Genomic DNA, 17,228 nt, shown 5'->3' with positions numbered 1-17,228 from the left:
GAATCAATTGTACAACTGACAACTTTAAGGTGAATGTATGTTAAAATGAGCATTCAACGGGTGCCTGGGTGGCTCAGTCAGTTGAGCGTCCAACTTCGGCTCAGGTCATGATCTCACGATTCAGGAGTTCGAGCCCCATGTTGGGCTCTGTGTGGACAGCTCGGAGCCTGGAGCCTGGAGCCTGGTTTGGATTCTGTGTCTCCCATTCATTCTCTTTGCCCCTCCCCAGCTCACGCTCTGTCTCTTTCAAAATTAATAAACATTTTTAAAAAGTTAAAATGAGCTTTCTAAAATGTTGGTGATGATTGCACAACTCAGTGAAGACACTAAAAACTGAATTGCACATTTAATATAGGTAAATTGTATGTATGTGAACTGTATCTCCGTAAAAATTGCTCATAAATCTCACTTTCCACATTTCTGTGACATTCTACAGATACTCTATGTAATACTGAGGGAGTTACCACATCTTACTGAGTCATTCTCCAACTGGAAGATACCCAGGTTTTTCACTACCATAACTAATGCTGATATTAACATCTTTGGTACACTGAGCTCTGCATGAATATCATTTTCTTTCTTCTCAATAGTTTCCCAGATTTAAGTTTCCCAAAAATATTGACAATCCAGAAATTGTTTTAAGGGACCAAGAGAACTCAAGAAAATTCAGTTACTTGGTAAAATTACTAGGCACCAAAAATAAATAAATAAGTGCTCCTAAGTGGGGGATCTGAGCCTGAACCACAAATATGACAGGTATCCGATATCGACAGAATCTCAACTACAAAATGTTCTTCACGTCTGGAAATAACTTATGGCAAAGAAAAAAAGTCCAGTCTTTGCAGGTGGGTGGCACAAGATCATGGTGTTTAAGAACACAGGCCTGAGGCTGAACCAAGTTGTTCAAGCCCCAGTTTGAACCAAGGCCCAGAGACCTGGAGCATGTTAACCCTAAATTGTGTCATGCATAAATCAGAGAGGATACAACACTACATCAGGATTAATTTGAAGTTCGCCTAAGAAGAACATTCCTAAAGTGCTTGGTGCAATGTCTTCCCATAATGAGCACTCAATAAACAGTGGCAACCATGATATTAGTGATGTCAGCTGCTTTTGACCGAACTGGAATGCAGGAATCCAATTCTTAGCCCTCCAGACAGTTCTGTTTAGAAACTACAGTATTTTCCTACTAACTCAGAAAGGGCCTGAAGGTATTTTTATTACCATGGGAGTTTCAGCTGTTCCCAGAGTTCATTTGCACAATCTTTACATTCCAGTGTGCTTAAAAGCTTTCTCATGCAGGGATAAAAGCAGCCTTTGTCTCAGGCTTGTAAGAGCCACTGTCTTTGTCAGATGAGTTAACTGTTAGGTGAGCTGAGTATGTTTCTACAGTGGCTTGTTGAGAAACCCCAGGAATGTAGCCACACCCAAATAGGGAGATAGGGTGAGTGTTAGGACAGTGGAGCCTGTGTCTTAAGGGAACACGTTTCGCACATTTTAAGCACTGTCTCTATGGCAGACACCACTTCATACATGACAACAACTGTGGGAGAAGGAAAAAAAACTGTGTGAAGTGGAGCTTTGATTAGCTCTACTTTCTATAAGGAAACTGAAGCTTAAGGAAGTCAAGTGTTCTTCCAGAGTCGGAAAGCTAGTAAATTAGTGGCAGAGCCAAGATGGTAGGTCATGATGGCACAGGTGCTCATCCACTGCACACTCCAGCTCCGGGGAAGACAAAGATCTGTGATGAGGTAAGCCCTGCAAGGTTTTTTTTTTCCATGTTTATTCATTTTGAGAGAGAGTGCTGGCGTGGAGTGCATGCACACACATGCACAAGTGCAGGGGAGGGGCCGAGAGAGAGACAGAGAGAGAGAGACAGAGAGAGAGAGAGAGAGAGAGAGAGAGAGAGAGAATCCCAAGCAGGCTCTGTGCTCAGTGGGGAGCCGTATGCAGGGAGATCATGAATTTAGCTGAAATCAAGAGCTGGAAACTTCACCTACTGAGCCCCGCAGGAGCCCCAAGCCCTGCACGTTGTAGTCTTTCTCATTAGTGACTTCCTGACTTCCCAATGTAGCCTTTGACAAGTATGGTCATTTAAAAGCATTAAGAAAAGAAGACTTCTAGGGGCACCTGGGTGCCTCAGTCTGTTGAGCGGCCGACTTCGGCTCAGGTCATGATCTTGCGGTTCCAGAGTTTGAGCCCCGCATCCGGCTCTGTGCTGACAGCCCAGAGCCTGGAGCCTGCTTCGGATTCTGTGTCTCCCTCTCTCTCTGCCCCTCCCCCACTCACACTCTGTCTCTTTCTCTCAAAAATAAACATTAAAAAATTTTTTTTAATAAAAAAATTTAAAAAAAAAGAAAAGACTTCTATTAAAGGTCTAATTTGGATGCTTCCTTATTCTCCCTCCAGTTGTCCAGGCAGCCATTGTGGGAGGTTCCCAGTGTCCTCATAGAACGTGAGGCTGCTTTAGGCAGATGGTGCAAATCGCTGTGTCTTGTTAGAGCCATAAGACATTAAGGCTCTTTCTCTTTATCATCCTATTTCTGGAAACAAAGTCACCAGCTTCTCCAAGGGTTTTAGGAAAGATGACCATGTAATCTATCCCGCAAAACAAAACAATTCTGGAAGTGACAAAGGGCATAAATGGTAAATAATACATACATAAATAAGCCAGGACATATGATCACCCTCGTTTTAGGTTCCTAGGTCATCCTGTTTGAAGTTCCCAGTTTGTCAGTGACCTGTATGTGACTTAGACAAAAGTGTCCCTAAGTTGAAACAGTGTACTGCGAAGAGAAAACTGCCCATGGCTCGTCAGCAGAGATAGGAACCAGCAACTGTTCAAGTTGCTGGGTCACATCCTCCTCTCAGTCTAGCCCCTTAGTGAAAGGAAGTGCTTTGACCAAAAGGGGGAAGAATGTACTGAATCACAAGCATCATCACACTAATCACAATGTTCCAGGGATTCGGAAGATGGAGGGACCCCAAAGACACGTGCTTCATTAACATAAGCCAGAGTCTGAACAGAAAACAGCACGATGATGACCTGAACAACTTCTTGCTCAACTCCGCCCAATTAAATGCTTTATCTACTATATTTCTAAGGGAAGCTCTTATGCCTCTGGGCCCTTTCTTACTCATCCTCGAACTCCAGGAAACACACTCATTCTGACAGCTCTTCTAATTCAAGCTCTAGGCAGAAGGAGGGGAGTAACTAGTAGGGTTTAAAAAAAAAAAAAAAAAGGGTCTGAATTTTTTGTTCATTAGATCAATCTAAAAGCAAAGCTGTAAAAATTTCCCAGCATTTTCCCCAATAAATGTAACAAAATTCAAGGGGATTCAGGACAAAAAAGGCCCTTTCGGATCACTATGAGCAACTTCTTCTTCATAAAGGAGGTGCTGAGGTCTCCAAGCGAAGAGCTGAGTGCAAAACACACATCCAGGGGGTCAGGCCTCCAGGCTCTCAGCTTGGGCCTATCCCCATGTTACTGGGCTACTTGGTTAAAATACTTTCTTGTGTTTTAACTCTTCTCTCCAAAGAGGGGAAGGAAGAGGAAGGGAGGGAGGGAGAGCAGGAGAGGAGGGATGGAGTGGGGAAGGCATAGATCTGCTCCATCAAAGCTTGCTGACAATTTCAAATGGCCAATATATGGAGATTAGAGGGTGAATGAAGAGAAAACTAAAAATACTTCAGTCAGAGCCTGACGAGAGAGGACAAACATCACCTACCTTTGGTCTTGATGGCTGTCTCAATGTTCAGCGCATCACGCTCAGCATCAAAATTGGTGTATGCTTTGACCGACCCATATGCGCTTGGGGGCGTGGAGTGCTGAGGTTAAAAGACAAACACACTCAAGTCATATACATTTCAAATCCTCCAGCTGAAACAGTCCTAAAATAGATTTTTTTGATTGTTTCTTTAAACAATTCAAATCATTCATAGACTAGGTAACTAAGGAAATATTAATGTGCCCATCACACAGAGGATAAGAAACTTCATCATTTCTAATGAGAATTCGTCTGCAAAGACTCAACTAGTTTAGAATATGCTCTCTGTATTTCCACTTACCCTACTTCTGGTGCACGCTCAAAAGCAGACAACCCAAAACTGGGCACTCGAAACCACCGTTTATCTGGGAAGGCTTTGGAAAGCATTAAACTGGGCCAGCAACAATTTAAAACAAGCTGCAAATGTGGAAATGTCTGAATGACACGTGTGTTTAGCCAAGTTTTTGCTACAGGCATATGAATTTCCACTGGGCCTGTATCACTGAGCTCACAATTCGTTAAAATGCAAATGTAAAATGTTGGCCTGCTTATTTCAGACTATCAGATAAGCAAGGGAAGCCACGGGCATCAAGGTGGTCAGGCCTCAGCGTCCACATCCTCTTTCTGCTCACCAAGTTCCTGCTCCTCTCTCTCTCTGTTCCCTCTCCTCTACGGTCTTTAACACTGTGCACCTTGAACCCTATGCCTACCACTCTTCCTATTTTTTTCTTATTGCCTTTTAAACAATACCCTCTCCCTTTTCCAGTGTTTTTCAAAGCCCATTACCCTGCCTAATCTGATGGACCCACTCCCACCCCATCCCACACCCCAGACTGAGGTAAGGCAGTAGAGTACATCTACATCAGTTCTCTTTTCCCAAGTGTTAACTTCTCTCCTTCCTTGAGAACTCTTGGAGCTTTCCTCCTGCTGCCTGGTCCCAAAGCAAAGGGCAGGCAAAAGAAGATGAACACTGTGGTTTAGGTTGTCAATGGAACTAACCACCTTCAACATCAAGACTAGTCCATCCCCACCACCTCTTCCAAGTACATAATACCCATAATGATGTGATGACTTTGCCTTAGTTCACTTTCTGGGAAGAGTCTAAGACTGAGGTGCCCTGACTTACCTCTCCACCCACAGGCAACACATTATGAGGCATCCCAGCACCCATTTTGTTTAGTTTTATTAGCAGTGAGGTTATATAGATGGGTAACTCTGATGCCATCCTCTCAAATATCTCCCAAGGCAAACCAGAAATCTAAGTTCAAGACTGGACAAAATATTTCAAAATGTACTTGTGACCATCTTGGCCAAATACTGAATCCAGTTAACATTTATAACTCTGAAACACAGTGGATTATTAACGTATTTTCCATCTAATTGTACCAAACATTCCCATAAGATTTAATCAATGGAAATGAAATGTACATTCAGGAAAAGGTAAGGACAAAATGCTATTCTGAAATAATATATTTATTATGGTGGCTACAAAATGTGTTTGGAAATCTAAGAAAAACATCTTAGATTAATAGATTATTATTATTAGATTATTAAAACACTATTGACAATAAACAATTATTTACAAAGGCAAACACTGTGGTCACTGAATCATATCATATAAGGCTTTATTTCTTAGGTCCTATGTTGTCTTATTCCAAAAACAACAGTCAGTAGGGGAAAGTTTTGCATAATATATAAGATTTCTGGAAACAAAACTAAAAGGATAACTGAACCTATTACCTGTAAAATCCACTTGTCTGAAAATCAAATTATTGAGAAAAAGTGATTTTTTTCTTCCTCCAAAATATGGGGGAAACGTATGATGTTTTCTATTGCAGGCCCCTCTCTCCACACAGAGAAATGTATCATACTAAGGCTACATGAAAGTCATCTTCTGAAAACTGATACTAAAAATAATCTAATGATTAGATCCATTAAGGAATAAATTATTTGGCTCTTAGACTTGTCTGGACCTCAACATGCAGCTTGAAGTGTTGCCAACTACAGCGTGCACAAGTTCCAAGAGGAAAGGTTAAAAATATATACAGTATTGGGGCACATGGGTGGTAGTTAACCATCTGACTCTTGGTTTCAGCTCACAGTTCTTAGGTCTGAGCCCCGTAGCGGGCTCTGTGCTGACAGCTCAGAGCCGGGAGCCTGCTTCAGACTCTGTGTCTCCCTCTCTCTCTGCCACTCCCCTGCTCACACTCTGTCTCCCTCTCTCAAAACTAAATAAGCATTGAAAAAAAATTTTTTAAACAATAACAAACATGTAAGTCCTTGCCTAGAACAACTTTCTATATACTGTAAGAAGTCCAAAATACACAAGGATCATTTTCAAGATGGCTGTAGCTTATGACAGTCATTAATAAAATGCCAGGGCATGACATTAAAAGACATGTATCATCGTTAATAGTTACTACCACTGCCATGCTAAGTATACAGCAGGATAAAACTCCAGCTGCTCCAGTGTCACTAGTGTACGTTCAATTTTAACATGACGCCAAAAAAGTTTCTAGCACCAGAACATTTCTATCAAATTGAACCACTAGGAAGAGCAAAAGTAACAGGGAAGAAAAGGGGAGCAAAAAGGGGGAATGATTGTCTATATTTTGTCCTCATTTTCCCTAGATGTACAAGGAAAGAGAGTAGCACAGTTATCCAGAGAGATGTCCAATTTGCAAAAATTACACAAAGTGAAAATGATATACTTACATCACCCTCCAAGCTGAGCTTGCAGAGAATTTCGTGAACAGTAGACATTTTGAAAGAAGCTGAGGAAAAAAAGTACAACAAAAAAGTATTTATGAAGAGGCTTTCCTTTCCCCTGAAGCTCAGTGATTCATTATACTAATCTCTATTTCTTGGACCATTTCATCTGAGGATATTAGAGTAATTTTTGCAAATAGATTCAATTCCTGTCTTATGATTGGGCAAATTAAAGCTGGGAGATGGTTTGCCTTAGACTTGGGATGGACTACAGAAGTTGCCAGTCTTTCTTCTGCTCTGTGTAAACAGAACCTGGAAAGACTGATTTGTGAATATAAAAACATAATGCTCCCCAAGGCTAATGCAACCTGTTCAAACAGGATAAAACGGAGTCTTCTACTTCTCATAAGAAGTGATAAGCCTGTCAAACCAGTCATTGCTTCTGTATTTCTCACCAGTACTTTAACCTATTGAAAAGGACCTGAAAACCATGAGAGTGACCTGAAATCAACAGTATTTGCATGCTGGCCCATTCCTAAGGGGAACCCTTTATTACTATCCGTAATTATTTTCTTAGCTCACTGATGCTTAGAAGAAATTAAACTGTTTATGAAAAAGACAATGGACAGATTTTCTAACATTAAGTCATTCCATAAAAGACTGATCCTTGTATTTAAGATTCAAAATGGCTGAAATGAAGTCATCTTTCAGTTAATACACTTAATCGGGCAGTGACACTATAGCCTGATGAATTGGCTTTCCAGCTTTGCAATCGCACAGTTCTCGGAATTAATACACCAACCTCTGCCAACAAAGTGTGCCCAAGTAGCAGGAAATTTATCTCAACTGAGACAAGAGAGGTCATTCAGCACCACCGTCCCAAAATAAAGAAAACAGAGCAGAGCTGTATCCTAAAACAGTGGGATCGACAACTGTACTACAGCAACTTCCACTTTGATCTCTTTGCGCTTAATATTCTTTGATCAAGGAAATTGTGCCTATGCAAATCCTGCTTTCCATTCTCTTCCAATACTTTGCATGGTCTGAATATTTTCATAAAACTGGCTTGGAGGGAGTATTTGACACACACATTTGCTAACTCTTCGGAACGCTCTGGACTAAGCAGATGCCAAGCTCTGTGTTGGGTGGAGGTGTAAGAAATGTAAGAAAAGAGGATTCACCTTTATTTGTGCTTATGGATCTATTTCTGAAAGATGTGCATCCTGAGCTCTCTCCTAAACCACCCCTCTCTCTTCCTGATGATCACAGAAGCTTTTTAAACACGGCAAAAAGAAAACCAAACACAGCTATTCCAAGTACCCCTACTCCCACAGTCCTCAGACACCCCTACCCCAATATGTCCCACCGCTGGGATGGAATTCTGACTGTAAGAGGTCTTGCTCTATAAATAAACTGTGGTACCCAGACAATAGAATATTATTTAGAACTGAAAATAAATGACCTATGAAGCCATGAATAGACATGGAGGAATATTAAAAGCATATTACTAAGTGAAAGAAGCCCGTCTGAAGGGCTACCTACTGCATACATAGTATGGTTCCAACTAAAATGAGATTCTGGATAAGGCAAGACAAAGGAGACAGTAAAAGGATCAATGGTTGCCAGAAATTAGAGGGAAAAGAGGGAGGGATGAATAGAGGATTGTTATGGCCATGAAACTACTGTGTATGATATTCTAATGGTGCCCATTATACATTTGTCAAAACCCATAGAATGTACAGCACCAAGAGTGAACCCAAATGTCAACTATGGGCTTTGAATGGTAGTGATATGTCAAGGTAGGTTCATCAGTTGTAACAAATGCGCCATGCTGGTATAGGTGGTCACGCATCTCTGTAACTGAACTGTCCAAAACATAGCTACCAGCCACACATGGCTATCAAGCATTTGAAAAGCATCCCATCCAAGGTGAGATGTGCTCTGACTGTAAACTACACACTGGATTTTGAAGACTTAGTATGAGGAAAAGAATATAAAATCTCTTTGTTTTTCTATATTAATTATACGTTGTATTTATGATATGTTGGGTACATTGGGTTCAACCAAATACAGGATTTAAATTTAATTTCACCTGTTTCTTTTCCTTTTTTAAATGTGGCAACTAGAAAATTTACAATTGCATGTGCAGTTCACATTCTATTTCTGTTTGGCAGTGCTGGTCTAGAGGATCCCACGGTGCCATGTTCCAATCCTAGTTCAAAAATGTTTCAGTAGCCAGGTCATTGGAAAACCAAGTTTGAGATTTCTTATCACGACAGGCAAGTCTGAGTTGGCCTTGATAGAGCAAGAAATCTCCCACTTCTACTTGGGCCAAGAAACATTCCAAAGGGCATCGCCGGTACCCATGAGCCTGAGAATCAACCTAAGCAGAATTCCCTAAGACACTAACCACCCAATCCTCATCTTGACTACCACACCTGAGGCTTAGTCAACACTGCAGGAGGTCTGCAGCGAGGGGCTGGACTGTTGTCACTCACCTTGAAGAATTCTAGTCCCAACTGTAAACAGCTAAGAAATAAAATCATCAAAACAAAAGCAAAACCCCAAACAGAGGACCGCTAAGTCAGACTTGCAGACAGAATTGTTTCTCCTCACAACTAAAGTGGATTACAGTCCACTTCTTTCTTAAATCAGTCACCTCACATTGGTTCTAATGTTTACGGAATCTCAACCACAAAGGCACAGTAAGTTTTTATTGCATAGTTCCTTCAAGTTGCCTTTCCAGCCACGAGCACTGGCTTTGCAAACAGTTGCCTAAGCCTGTCTCACGTTGGGACCCTTGTTACCAGGTAAGTCAAAGGCAATCTGATATGCACTCTCCATTCCTGTTACTTCTCCTACAGCCACAACACACTGAGGAGAGACAGAAAATATGGGTATTTTTTAAGCCCCACAAACTTTCATTTCTATTTTTTTGTCCATAGTTGTGCTATTCTTTCATCAAATCAATCCGACATGCTACTATCAATTAAATTCTTGGGGCACCTGAGTGGCTCAGTCAGTTAAGCGTGTAACTTTGGCTCAGGTTATGATCTCACAGATCATGAGCTCGAGTCTGGTCTGTGAGTTCGAGCACCCCATAGGGCTAGCTGCTGTCAGCACTGAGCCTGCTTCAGATCCTCTGTCCCCCTCTCTCTGCCTCTCCCTGCCTCTCAAAAATAAACATGTTTAAAAAATTAAATTCTTCTATTTCATGCTATGGAAATAGTTAAAAATCCATCCTCCAGTGGTATTCTCTTATTCCAGCTCAGGCCAGCCGTCAAAGACTGGCACAGAAATGTCATCTCAGCACTCTCTATGTACTCCCCAGGAAAAGTGGACCTGAATCCAATGCTTACTTGCTTCTCCCCCAACACTGTACTCCTTTCATCCACAACACCCTGATTCCTGTTTCCTCCCCCATCTCCTTACCTTCACCTCTTCTTCTAGTTATGAAGACCATACCCATTCCTGAAGTTACCACTACTCTGGCATCTGCTAATGGGGTGGCTGCAACTGCTATCCCACGTGCTCTCTCCCACCTTTCATGCCAGAAGCACTTTCTGATGCTGATACCACCAAACTTCTTTGCTGAGCACAATGTACTGAGTTCCTGCATGTACCAAGTATTCAAATGGCAAATGCCTAAGTACCATTCAGAATGGCAAGGAGTGTGTTTTACCTCATCTCCCTCATTGAGTCCTGGTCCCCTGCAAATTTAAGAGTGCCTTTGCACACTCTAGATGCTAAATAAACTTTCAGAAATGAGTTGGCATTTGGCATACTTAACATTGATATTTGTATTATTTATAGCCATTCTGCAGAAAAAGCAAAAGAGTCACAATAACCACCAAACACTACCCACAACGTTTAGCTATAACTCTAGGCAAGTTCTTTTCTATCCAATAAATATTTCCTATTTTGTACAAGCTTAATGACAAATACCTTTTCACCTCACAAATAAAATAAGGCCCTCATTTCTTCATCCAATCCCCTGGCAATGCAAAGTCATTTTGTGAACGACTACCTAGAAGACTAACTTCCTCTCTAGAAGAAACAGTCAGCTTTGCCACACATAATTCTTGTTAAGACATCAGCTTAACAAAATACGTTTGATTGACGAGAACGTGTCAGTGCAGAGCGACCCTTGGAAGCAGAAAAAGAAAGCCTTGGTAGGTTACAAACACTGGTGACATGCAAATAGTCAACCAACAAACCCCGAGCAACCACACGCCCGGTCTGCGCTGCTCTGAGGGCCATGACAGACCCACACAAAACTGAAACGCAGGCTCCACCCCTGAAGGGCTTTCCAACTCTCTTCCCTTCCTGCCCCAGTGAGACACCTGAGACATTAGCCCAAGTTACTCAGCTAATGAGAATGGAGGCAGGGCCAGAGTCTGGGTCCTCTGACTCTTGGGCCTTCACCTTTGCAATTTCACCACAACAGTTCTTCATTCCAAAGATTAAGACTCAGAGAGAAAGATAAAAGTAATAAGAGTGAGATCAGCTAAGAGCTTCTGGGTGAGGTACTGACTAGTTAGAGAAGAGCAATCACTCTGGAAGGCTCCAGCCAGAGAAACATGAGGGAAAGTCTAGGGAGAAGAAATGGAAGATACTGTCTGTCCCTGGGTGGTGGGAGAACCAAGAAGACAGGTTTAAAACATGTCTAATGTGGGGCCCTGTGGGGGGGCCTAAAATATTGGATTTTGAATGGTGCAAAATTAAGCTTGGCTGTGGAAATACTGGAGAACCAGTATTTGTTCACCAATATTTATAGTATCTCTTCACCACAACATTTGGTCTGGAGGCTGAACTTTTTTGGCGGGGAGTGATGCAGAAAGGAAGAGAGAGAGAGGGAGAGGGAAAGAAAGAGAGACTCTTACATAGGCTCCATGCTCAGCATGGAGCCCAACATGGGGCTCGATCTCACAACCATGAGATCATGACCTGAGCCGAAATCAAGAGTCAGACGCTTAACCAACTCAGCCACCCCGGTGCCCCTGGAGGCTGAATTATCTCACCTAAGCTCTGCCTTAGTTTACCTAGTGCTTTGAGAATAAAATGAAGTCTATGAGCCATGAGACAATGCCACTCCCATTGACTCCACATCACAGTGTAAAAATTCTGAAGTGTGTTAAAAGCAGAACAACCACTCCTTGCCTGGCAGACTTCTTACAGAACATGAAAATGGCAGTCTGCATCACTCTTTCCAGCACTTCCACCTCACCCAGATCTCCAACTGGTTTCAACTTGTAAAAAAGAAGGGGAAAAAAGGTCAGCAAATTCAATCCGTTGGCGAGTTAGGATCTGCACACACCAGTACCTTCCATTCCCAGGGAAGGGCTGGGTGAGGAGACAAGATCATTAAAGTGACTCTTTATCGGGTAAAGTTTTTTTCTTTAAGGAATTAACAGAGGTACAGAGGGATTTACTGAAAGAGCCACACCTACTTCAAACTGGTTTGAAATAATTCACCACTGGGGTGAATCTGTGAGAAAACAGACTCACTTGTGCCCCTCCCCGCGCCAGCCATAAAGGGAACAGTTTTCTCCTCTGGCTTTGAAAATATTAATGAATGAAGACAGTGAACTGCCTGACTGGAAAAACTCTTAGAGTGCAAAGCTAGACATTAATGAAATCTGTGCAGCTGTCGAAAAACAATCGTTTACATTTAACATAAGGACTGTCTTAAAGATACTTAAGGGGGCGCCTGGATGGCTCAGTTGGTTAAGCCTCCAACTTTGGCTCAGGTTGTGATCTCACAGTTCTTGAATTCCAGCTCTACACTGGGCTCTCTGCTAAGCCCACTTCAGATCTTCTGTCTGCTCTCTCTCTGCCCCTCCCCTGTTCATGCTCGCTCGCGCTCTCTCTCTCAGAATAAATAAATAAACTTAAAAATTTATTTTAAAAAAAGATGCTTAAGGATTTGTCCTTTTTTAAAAACCCTACATTATTTTTTGTATTTTATTGTTTCACTTCAAACACGCAATAATAAAAATAGTACAAGTCAAACAGGTTTACCTTCTTCCCAAAAAAGGAAAGTAAAACAAAATCTGCAAAAAAACAAACAAACAAAAGCAAAGTAAACCCAGGAGTCAACACTACAAATCAAAAACAAGTCCTACTAAAAGGAATTAGGAGGCAGCTCCAGAAAACCCAGATACTAATTCGCACAAACAAACAAACAAAAACATGTTGCAACAGGGCTGGTCTGCACAACCAAATCTGAAATGGGAGTATAATCCAGCAGTTTCGTAGACACACCCACTTTACAGTTTTACGTGGCATGTTGATGTGTTGCCACAAAACACAGCCCTAGCAACCATGATGAATCAATCAGGAACTGGATGATACAAATGAGGATTTTTCAAGCGAAAATGTGTCGGGTTGGGAGTGTGGAGGGCTGGGTTCCCCCACCAAAGCCTTCCCTGTGCAGAGCTCCAGGTCCACAGGACCAGACTGGAATTTTAAACCAAAAGAGGGAAAAAACACCTGAGTGGGGTTAGGCGTGGAATTCATAGTGTACTCTGTCCACTCTTTACCCCCACCCCCTCCAAAGCATTTCTACTGAACAGAACATTCCTGAAAACACATACTTTTCTCCTTGGCTTTATGGTCTTGATCAATGCCTGAGTCACAGGGCCAAGTCATTCCGCAGAAATCCTGGCATTCTGCCCAGTGGCCTTGATCTAACTGAGCAGGGTGGACCCAACAGCACTTGCTCTGGCTTGCCCCTTTGCTGCCAGACCTGAATCAGGATGTGTCTGTTTGCTACCTACAGACCTACGTGGCAGCCTCCTGTTCTCAGAGATTCTCTGTCAGTCCCCTGACATGGGTTTGGAGTGGGTGGAAAGAGACTGGCAGGAAGAATGAAGTCAGCTGGCATGGAACACTTTCAGGGTTGGGAAATCAAAGCCTGCACATCTACAGCTCAATTTCAATGTTTTATGGCCCACTTACTGTATTTCTAATGGGGCCCCGGTGCCTACAGAAAAAAGTCTAAACTCACTATTCAAGATCTTCCGGACTTTACCTACCTTTCCATATATATCTCCTACACAGCTCCCACACTTTAGTACGTACATGTACACACACACACACGCACACATACACCCCCCCCTAGCATTGCAGTCACACTAGACTGGTAATTCTTTTCCAAATACAATCAGCACAGTTCTACTACCTCTATGCCCAGGTTCTCCACGTTTCCCTCCTCCGGGAACACTCAATTTTGATCAGCTGACATCCACATGAGACTTCAGGATAAAAAAAAAATCATGCGTTTTCTCCTGCACCTCCCCCTGCTCTGTGCTCCTGCCTCCTGTATATAAAGGTGGTCCTCCACTGTATCTGCCCACAGGGTTTCTGTCACACTCACTTCTGTTTCCTCACATGTCTGAGTGCACTGCCTAGCCAACAGTAGGTGTTCAATTACACTTATGGATGCTTTACACACGCTGGGTCTTTCCATATTATGTCTTCTATTTCAATGCAGTCTTGCTCAGTTTTCTTTCCTTCAGACTAAACATCCCAAATGCAGTTCCAGTTCCACACATTCTGAGCTGGATGCTTAAGCGGCCAGCTTCCGTGCAAATCTTCGCAGAGCCTGGTGGATCACGTCAGGGGCAGCCTCTTTCTCATCTTGACATACAGCCCATTCCCACCCGCGGCACCCCACGTCTGTGCTGTCAGGGTCACTTGGGCCCTAGCTCTGGCCCCTAGACAACGTGGATATGTAACCTGCATCTCCTACAGCATGAAATGCAAGGAAGGAGGTGGAAAGGAGGACCTACAAGTGGCCTCGGGACTTGATTTCCTCTGAGTTAAGAGTGTCCACAGTGGGACTGGCCGGGAGCCAAAGAGCAAAGACTCTAGATCACAGCCACTCCCTTGAGTCCGAACCTCCCACATCAAACCTGGGATTAGAACTCAGACTACTTGGAGGCAACCGACTTCTCTCTCACAAGACTGAGAGCAGAGGACTTAAAGTTTCAGGGTGTACCGCAGAAGAGAGACTCAGAGGTAATCTCAGTGGAACCACCCAAAACAAGCCTGGGCATCTCCTGACCCCTACTGCCCACATGCTTCCCCACAGAACAGATGGAGACTGGCTCTGGCGACGGAAGGAAAAGTGTACCAGTGCATGGGTGGAAAGAATTTTTTGAAAGAACTGGAATTTCCTGATGTAGCCTCCAACTAGAACTGGGTGTGGCACCGGGGAAAATGAGGGAGGTGGAGTCCCATGTGCAGAAAAAGAAAAAGAGGAGCATTCCATTTCCATTTAATTCTAACAGTCGAATCCAGAAGGCATGTTAAGTCACTATACCGTTAAAAGGACAATGACACAAGGCAGGCTAAATACAATCCTCAGGTTTGTGGAACAGCTGGATTAAAGGGGAAATGAGCTCTCACCAAGTTTGGAAATAAAATCTTAATTTGGGAAAATGTAAAGTTCAAAGTGCAACTTACTATCTATATAATTCACTTATTTTATCTATTTTCTTTCACTTCCTGCCAGACTTGAAGTCTAACAGCAGGGTTTGTTTTGGGTTCTTTTTTTTTTTTTTTTTTTTTTTTTTTTTTTTTTTTTTTTTTTTTCTTCTTGCTTCTTAAAACTTAGACACGATGGCTGGAGCTCCAGCAGCCATATTGGCCCATGAGGTGACCTTCACAGGTGGCAGAGCAGGATAGAAGGCACTTGATCTCAAAGGCTTTGTGGACTGGCCGTACCAGTCCTGGCCTGCCTCCCTCCAGACCTGAGANTTTTTTTGGGTTTTTTTTTTTTTTTTTTTTTTGTCTGTTTTGTTCACTTTTTTATACCCAGTGCCTATACCTGTGAGTAGAACATAATAAATGTTTAATAAATATTGTGGAATGAATGGATGTTCAAAGCAGCCCAGGAGAGACTGGTACTCCTTTTTGTGACCCGCCCACTCTCCATTAACAAAAAATGCCTCTGCAGGCCCAGAGCCCTGCATGAGGCAAGCTCATGGCAGTGTGTTATTGCAAGAGTCCAGTCCCAAGGTGCAGAAAGAGCCCACAGCCCTCGAAATCAATAGCAATTATAGAAGGATACCTACCTTGCCAAGAAAACTACTTAAATCAGAAATTATCCAGGAAACTAATGGCCATGACAGCCAGCATAAAGTCAATCAATACAGTACTTTAATAGCTCAAAGACACAAAATGTTAAATACTGAAACGCAATCCAAGACCAAGAACCTAACCAAAGTCAGTGAGCAAGCAATATTTCCTGGGCATTTGCCACAAGCAGGCCGTCTGGCCCTGCGGAAAATTACAAAATCCAGGAGGTCTCCAAATCTGAGACCCTCACCTAAAAAAATGCACATTGACGGTCACACCCTTTTACTACAGATGTGATGGATACTTTTGGAGAAACCCTTGAAGGGTCTAGGTAAGAAGAGAGGAGAGAAGTGCTGAACTGAAATGTGTTAATGTCACTGGCCAGAGGACTCCTCTCCAGAGTTTGCCTCTCTGAACCTGGCCTCATCTGAGGTCTTCCTTCACAATGTCCGGATGTTGTAATTACGTGCCTCCTTAATTCCATGGCCTCTCATTTTATAAAGGGTGGATGTGTTTAGGTTAACAAGGCTCTCTTGGTTTTTAAATAATACAACCCCTTTGTGTTGCTGAGGATTTCAGGATCACCAACCATTCCTAACTTAATGAATATTGATTCAATTTGCTAGTCTCTAGCTGGGTGTAAGTACACTGAAGTGGGAAGACAGTAGAACTGGATTAAGCCTAATGGCTTCTGTAGTTTGTCAGAGAAGAGGCGCACTAAGGACACAGGAGGAAGGTGAAAAAAACAAATTGGGGGGAGAGGGGCAAAGATATAATTTTCCAATTAAAATAATAATCAGAGCCAATCTTAAAATTAAGGAAAGTTCCAGAATAACATTTCAGCGATTTATCCTCCCGTCTTTCCTCCTCACCATCACCCCCTACCAAATTAAGCATGTACTATCATCAGTACAGAACTTACAGTGCATGTTAATTAGGAACCTAAGCACCTCCATAACATTCAGTGAGAACGTGCATTCTACATTCTAAACCACCAAGTTTAGCCCAGCACAGTAGAACAGTTTGGGGCAGAATCCATCAGTAGCCTCAGTCTAAGTTCAGGGGCCCAGGCTCCTTGACTCTAAGATCTTAACGGCTTTAGGTAAAGACAGTTTGTACCCATGAGGCCACTGCTCTTCTAGATTCAGAATATGTACAACATAAAAATGGCAAATCTTGACCCAAATGTGACAATATGCATTTGTGGGGCACTTCATGTTTTAAGTACGCTTTACATATTTACTTTTGAATGTGTTTTTGAAATCTTCAGTGATAACCCCGGGTAGGTAAGAACGGACATCCTGAAGCCACTTTCATGGGTAAGGAAACTGCTGTCCTCTCTACCTTCTCAACAGCCAGTTGATGGAATCCAGCCCTTCACATGAGGGGCTGAGGCCGGCTTCGGAGCAGCCCAGGGGGCCAGCCCTTTTCTGTATCCAGGTCCCTGACTCACTGCTCATCACCGTGAGTAACAGTCAAGGACAACCCTCTTCCTCCCCTTCCCCCAAGCTTGGGGGACACTTCCTTCCTGAGGCAAAAATGGCCAACCAAGTGGGATACTCTCCAGATAACACTGAAATCAGAATTTGCTCTCCTACAAGATAATCTTGGCTGAGGAGAATGAGCTGAGGTTTTTTTTTTCTCTTCTTTGTTTCGTGTTATCGGGG

General features: G+C 42.7%; 1 protein-coding gene across 2 annotated transcripts in view; it reads right to left on the bottom strand.

The window, feature by feature from the left end:
* ANXA2 (annexin A2) overlaps window positions 1-17,228 on the bottom strand; it is a 44,216-nt gene that overhangs the window by 26,251 nt on the left and 737 nt on the right. Inside the window, exons 1-3 of one of the 2 annotated variants that reach the window (XM_077747785.1) lie at window positions 12,499-12,521; window positions 6,484-6,542; window positions 3,730-3,829 (exon numbers count right to left, since the gene is read on the bottom strand). In XM_077747785.1, coding sequence (XP_077603911.1) covers window positions 3,730-3,829; window positions 6,484-6,531 — 148 coding nt within the window. In that variant the 5' untranslated portion in view covers window positions 6,532-6,542; window positions 12,499-12,521. Of the gene's footprint in view, window positions 1-3,729; window positions 3,830-6,483; window positions 6,543-12,498; window positions 12,522-17,228 lie in introns of those variants that run through there. The other variant, XM_077747778.1, reaches the window with a different exon arrangement.

The sequence above is a fragment of the Crocuta crocuta genome, unplaced genomic scaffold (assembly GCF_008692635.1).
Source record: "Crocuta crocuta isolate KB4526 unplaced genomic scaffold, BGI_CrCroc_1.0 scaffold130, whole genome shotgun sequence".
NCBI lineage: Eukaryota > Metazoa > Chordata > Mammalia > Carnivora > Hyaenidae > Crocuta > Crocuta crocuta.
Note: the sequence above shows the minus strand (reverse complement) of the source record. Positions and strands in the feature narration are given on the sequence as shown.